Source organism: Myotis brandtii, unplaced genomic scaffold, assembly GCF_000412655.1.
Source record: "Myotis brandtii unplaced genomic scaffold, ASM41265v1 scaffold196, whole genome shotgun sequence".
NCBI lineage: Eukaryota > Metazoa > Chordata > Mammalia > Chiroptera > Vespertilionidae > Myotis > Myotis brandtii.
Genome location: NW_005357311.1, coordinates 6,207,522 through 6,212,995, shown reverse-complemented (window position 1 = coordinate 6,212,995; position 5,474 = coordinate 6,207,522). Strand labels below are relative to the sequence as shown.

General features: G+C 32.6%; 1 protein-coding gene across 2 annotated transcripts in view; it reads left to right on the top strand.

Annotated features, from left to right (window-relative positions):
• Positions 1–5,474, top strand: part of JMJD1C (jumonji domain containing 1C) — a 218,988-nt gene that overhangs the window by 39,690 nt on the left and 173,824 nt on the right. Inside the window, exon 3 of one of the 2 annotated variants that reach the window (XM_014538748.1) lies at positions 1,475–1,522. The exons of the other annotated variant lie outside the window; for it this stretch is intronic. Within the exon in view, the coding sequence (XP_014394234.1) occupies positions 1,475–1,522 (48 nt within the window). The remainder of the gene's footprint in view (positions 1–1,474; positions 1,523–5,474) is intronic. 2 annotated transcript variants of the gene reach the window in all.

Below are 5,474 nucleotides of genomic sequence, written 5' to 3'. Positions count from 1 at the left end.
CCCACATTTTCTGCCAAAGTGGGAGGCATTTTTGAGGCTGAAGCCAGAAAAAGAAACAGACTAGTCTCATTTTTCCTATTAGCCCTACTTGCCCCTCATTTTTTAATCTTTGGGGCTTCTCTGTTGTAAATTGGAGTGTTTATCAGCTTTGCCAAATTCTAGCTTTAGCTTAAGCTTCTTTTATTGCACAAAGTCAGCTGCCACTGCTATTGCTGTTATTTTAACATAGTTTTATTCTGCCCATTTTACCAACCTATTGAAACCTTTTTTTAATATATTTTTTTATTGACTTCAGAGAGGAAGGGAGAGGGAGAGAGAGATAGAAACATCAATGATGAGAGAGAATCATTTGATCAGTTGCCTCCTGCACAGCCCCTATTGGGGATCAAGCCTGCAACCCAGGCATGTGCCCTTGACTGGAATCAAATCTAGGACCCTTCATTCTGCAGGTCGATGCTCTATCAGCTGAGCCAAACCAGCTAGGGCTCTATTGAAATCTTTTGGAATCTTCATCTTATTATCCAACATGTTAAATTATTCTCTTAATGTTGAGTCCTGTTGACTCTATCTTTTTTATCTTGATTAAAGTATGCGGAAAGAGCCCTGTGGATTATTTTAGAAGAGATTCAATCAGTTTACTTTAGTTCTTGGTTAATACTGTAAGTTATGGTTGTTTATCCACCTGAATACCCTAGTGTGCTATATTATTAATGAGCTTATATTTTTCATTTTATTCCTAAAAATATTTTCAATTCTTTCCCCACAATATCATAATTTTTAAAATTTCTAGTGTATTAGTTACACTAGTCTACCTAAAAAGAAGAAATTTATTGCTAAAGAAAAAGTTTAGGATTACTTGTAGCAAAATAAAATTTGCTCTTGGTGTAACCTTTTTCTCTTGTAGTGCTTGCAAGCCATCTTGCAAATAATAGTTTTTATACTCTAGATATAAACTGACATAAATGGATTGTCAAGAGCCTTTTAAACTCAAATTATGTTTCTTTAATATATAATTTTCTTTTTTAAATATATATTTGCATTGGTTTCATAGAGGAAGGGAGAGAGAGAGATAGAAACATTAACGAGGAGAGAGAATCATTGATAGGCTGCCCCCTGCATCCCTCACACTGGGGATCGAGACCACAACCCAGGCATTTGCCCTGACCGGGAATCGAACCCTGGCCTCCTGGTTCATAGGTCAATGCTCAACCACTGAGCACACAGGCCGGGCTAATATATAATTTTCTTGAAAAAGTTTTCCCCATTTCCAGAATCAGTGCATTTTAGAAGTTGTTTTCCTTTCTTATTATGTTTTACAGATTACATTAGAGATGCATGCCTAATTTGGGTCTGTGACTATTTAGACTCATTAGACAAAAACTAATTTAAAAAATATCTCAGTATTCTCTTACTGTCTTCTTTTCTCATTTCAACTTCATTTACTTTATAACTATGTTTCTTCTACCTTTTCCAGTTTTCTACTCAATTCTCCTTGGTGGAGAAGATGGATGCAAAAGAGGAGGTGTGAGTAGTTCTTTATTCTCTCTGCATCTGTTAACATTACATCATCTTTCCCATGCAATATTCTTGTTTCTTCTTAGTTCATCCTCTTACATTTATGCAGCCAGTGGGCTTGTATTGTTTTCTTTAGTATTATTTATAAAGTTTAGTTTATTCTGACAATACTCTTACAAGTTTTATGATATTAATTTGTAAATATTCTTAGTTACGTTTCCCTTCTTCCATATGTCCTTTTAAAATCTGACATGAAGAAACTATATAGCCATATTGTTTCTCATTCATCACCTTTATTCAGTTCACTCACATTTATTAAGTTCCTAAAGTATATCAGGTCCTGGGAAATAAAATATTGATAAGATATTTCTTTTACTATTGGAGTCCATACTTTCTTAGGGAATATCTCTTCCCATTTCTTATTAGAATTATTGACATCTAAATAACTAAAAATTAACTTTTGCTTTCTTGATTTCCGATCCACCTTATTGATTAGTATTTCCTTCTGGAGCTATATGTGGTATTATAAAATTTGACTCAGGTTTGAGTTCTCACTCTGCCAAATGTTAACTATGTTAGATAAACCTTTCTTTCTAGGTTTTGCATTCTCACCTATAAAAAAGTACCTAATATCTACTTTATAGGTTTGTATTGTGACAGAATTTAGAAGTTAAAAATGAATTGAGAGAATATACATACATGTGTTACATAATACTTCTTAAATTTCAAAAGCTGTATGATGGTATTTTTTATAAGGATTGCTATCTAAATATTTATTGCAATTCTCTTAAAATAAGATTTATGTCTCTCTGGGAGCAAGAACTGTATCATATATTGATCCTTATCATTGCAACTGGTAAATAGCAATGTCTTATAATTTGGGTTGAATTTCCTAAAAAATTGACTTAAAACAAGTATAGCATGTTTAACATTTCTTTCCACCGTAATGTATTCATTCCATCTATGTAACTTTAAAATTTAATGTTAAGAAAACATTCTATATGGATAATTTCTATTACATATTTATAAATATTATTGCTTCTGATTATTCTCCTTCCCAAATTGTCATGTTGTCACCCTTGGATTCGTGGATTTCTAGATGCCTTTTATCTCTGTTACTTAGTTTTTCTTCTTCTTTATCTGTTTGAAAAATAAATTATACAGGCATGTTACTATTCCAATAGCAAATTTCATTTTCCTAGCTTTTTTATGTGAAGAGATCATTTTTATTTCTTTATGTCAAAATATTAAATATCTTACAATTAGTGTAGTTTAGACATTGGGTAATTAAAAAAAAACAAAGATTAAAAATATTATGTATATTCTTGTCTCCCGCCTCCTTCTCACTTTAGAATGAGATTGACCAATTTCTCTGATGGTCCTTTTTAAATTAAATTTGTTGTTTTTCTGAATAATTGCATTTTATGTGTCCTTTCTCCTTTTAACATTTTAATATAATGGAATCGTAATCATTGTGACAAATCTCTAGCCAGACATTTTCTCTGTATATGAAGTGTATTATACTTTTAGGTCAAAGAAAAAAAGAAAGTGAAGCCAGCATGTGTCAGTTACCTTATTGAGTCCTTTTCTGACATTATCAGGTTTAATTCTTACAACGACCCTCTGAAGTATTAATTACCTCTATTTTACTAATTTGAAAACAGGATCCGAGAAATTTTTTCATTCATGGTCTCAGTGTTCTAACTCGAGAGAATATGCTCTTTGTCCTGTAGTATATGACCTGGAAAGTAATGATTCAGAGTATTGAATACCATTTTACCATTCTATAATAGCTTTATGGAATCACTTATATAACTTTCTCATCTGAACTTAAGACCTTCAGTGTCTTAGATTATAAATAATAATTCTCAGTACTCTTTTATTCATTGTTGGTCTTGCTAAATTGATACTTGTCTAGAACATTCTTTGGAAGCATATTTGTGAAGTTTTAAAAAGTTCATGGAGTTTGGATAAGTAATGTACATTTGAGAGTAGGACAACTTATATTAGCCTGGGGCAGTTTGTTGGGTTTGCTGGTGACAGCATTTCCAGCTCCCTGACACTGACCATATTTCTTTAAAGAGTTAAAGCAGGGTTCCAGCGATTGGTGTTCTCCTTTTCTCTTGACATTAGTTTAGGTTGCAAACATTATTTTATTCCTGTTTTTAATCAGTGCAATCAAAAATTATCTTATGCTTCTCTTCTATCATGAGAGCTGAATGAGCATGGTATGTTTCAGGAACAGGAAAAAAATCAAGGTACCAATCTGTAGAGTAAGGGACTAGGGATTGTAGCAGGATCAGAAGAATGCAGAAAACAGATCTTTAGGGTCTTGTCAACCAGTGTTAAGTTCAGATTTAATGTAGTCCCATGGGAAACTAATAGAAAGTTTGAAAGTAAGGGGGATAACTAGATATCCTTTTTCCTGTTTTAAATATCTTACTCTACAACAAATAGAAGACTCTAAAATGTACTCTTTAAATTGCAAAAATGTAAATTGAATGCTGTCAATATAACAGAAGTCTAATTTATAGTGGGGTCACTGTGTGATTATAGATAGGTATAGGGATTCTTCCCAGTCTACAGCTGGAGCTCTTGAAAGCTATTTTATACTTTGGAGCAACATGACAATTAAATCCTGAAACTTGGGAGTTACCACATCCATTTTCTTCATTCTGATAGGAATAGGAAATTAAGATATTCCTAAAACATTTTTTTCAGGTGCCTTTTACTAGTATACATAATTTTATTTATTGCTCAATACAGAGGACAAGACAAATTTTAAAGCATGTACGTGTTTATACTTGGAAAATTTGGGAAAGCATAAAGAAAAATTAGTACACCACTCTTGGGTAATTTCATTGGCATTTTTGCAAGTGGCTTTTCTAGTTATATATATATATATATATTATTTTATAGTAGAATTGTAGTATAATAACACAACAGTGAAAAGTTGTAGGTCCTGTGTTGGGCTGAGTGATTGATGAGGCCAGAATATGAGAGAGTGAACTGGAAACATAGGAAGTGGTGTTTGAGGAGTAAAGTGTTTGAAATTGCAGTTATGGAGAAACTGTAGCTAGAGGAGGGGAAGGAGTGGTTCATGTAGGATGGATGATAAAGGAAGAAGAATGAACTTTGCAGTGAGGAATAAAGAATAACCTAATCCATCTCTAAGCTCAGTAGTATAAGGGATATGGTAGGGAAAACAGTCATAACTTGAGAGGAATCCAGCAAAACACTGTGTCTTTGAAGAAGATCCATATTTAATTTAAAGGAAGAAGTGGAAATTATGGTGGATTTTTACTGGTATTATTTCAGAGATCACTGTGACAGGTTTTCGAGAGTTCTATTAAAGAACATATATGCATAACCCATATAACACGGACTACAGAATGGCGATGGCTAGAGGGAAGGAAGGGCAGAGTGGAGGTGAGCAAAGGGAGGGAAAATGGGGACATATAGCCACATCAGCCAGCGCTGAATAGGTAGTTTTAATTAAAAAGTAACACAGGCTTATGTAATATATCTCTTCAAAAAATGGAATCACTAAGAAATGCAGTAGAAGGAATCCTAGACTCCTCATCCGTGTTACAATTTTCAATTTTAGTCCTAATCCTATCATGTGAAGAACCTTTGGAATTTAGCCTCTGTGATAACAATTTTATCATATGTTAAAGTAACACCCATCTTTTTTTCTTTGAAGATTATGTTGAATATAGGATGAGCAAAATATTTGAAAACTCTTAGCGTATTGTAAATTAAATATATTATGCATTTATAACGTTTCTACTGAGTATAAAACACAATGGGAAATTTATCAGTAAATAATGAATCAACCATTACCTATAATCAAAAGGTAACTAATAAGATTTCCAACTACAGTTGACTCTTTTTTATTTTATTTTTTAGCTTAAATTTTTTTTTTACAAATCTTTATTGTTGAAAGTATTACATAGGTC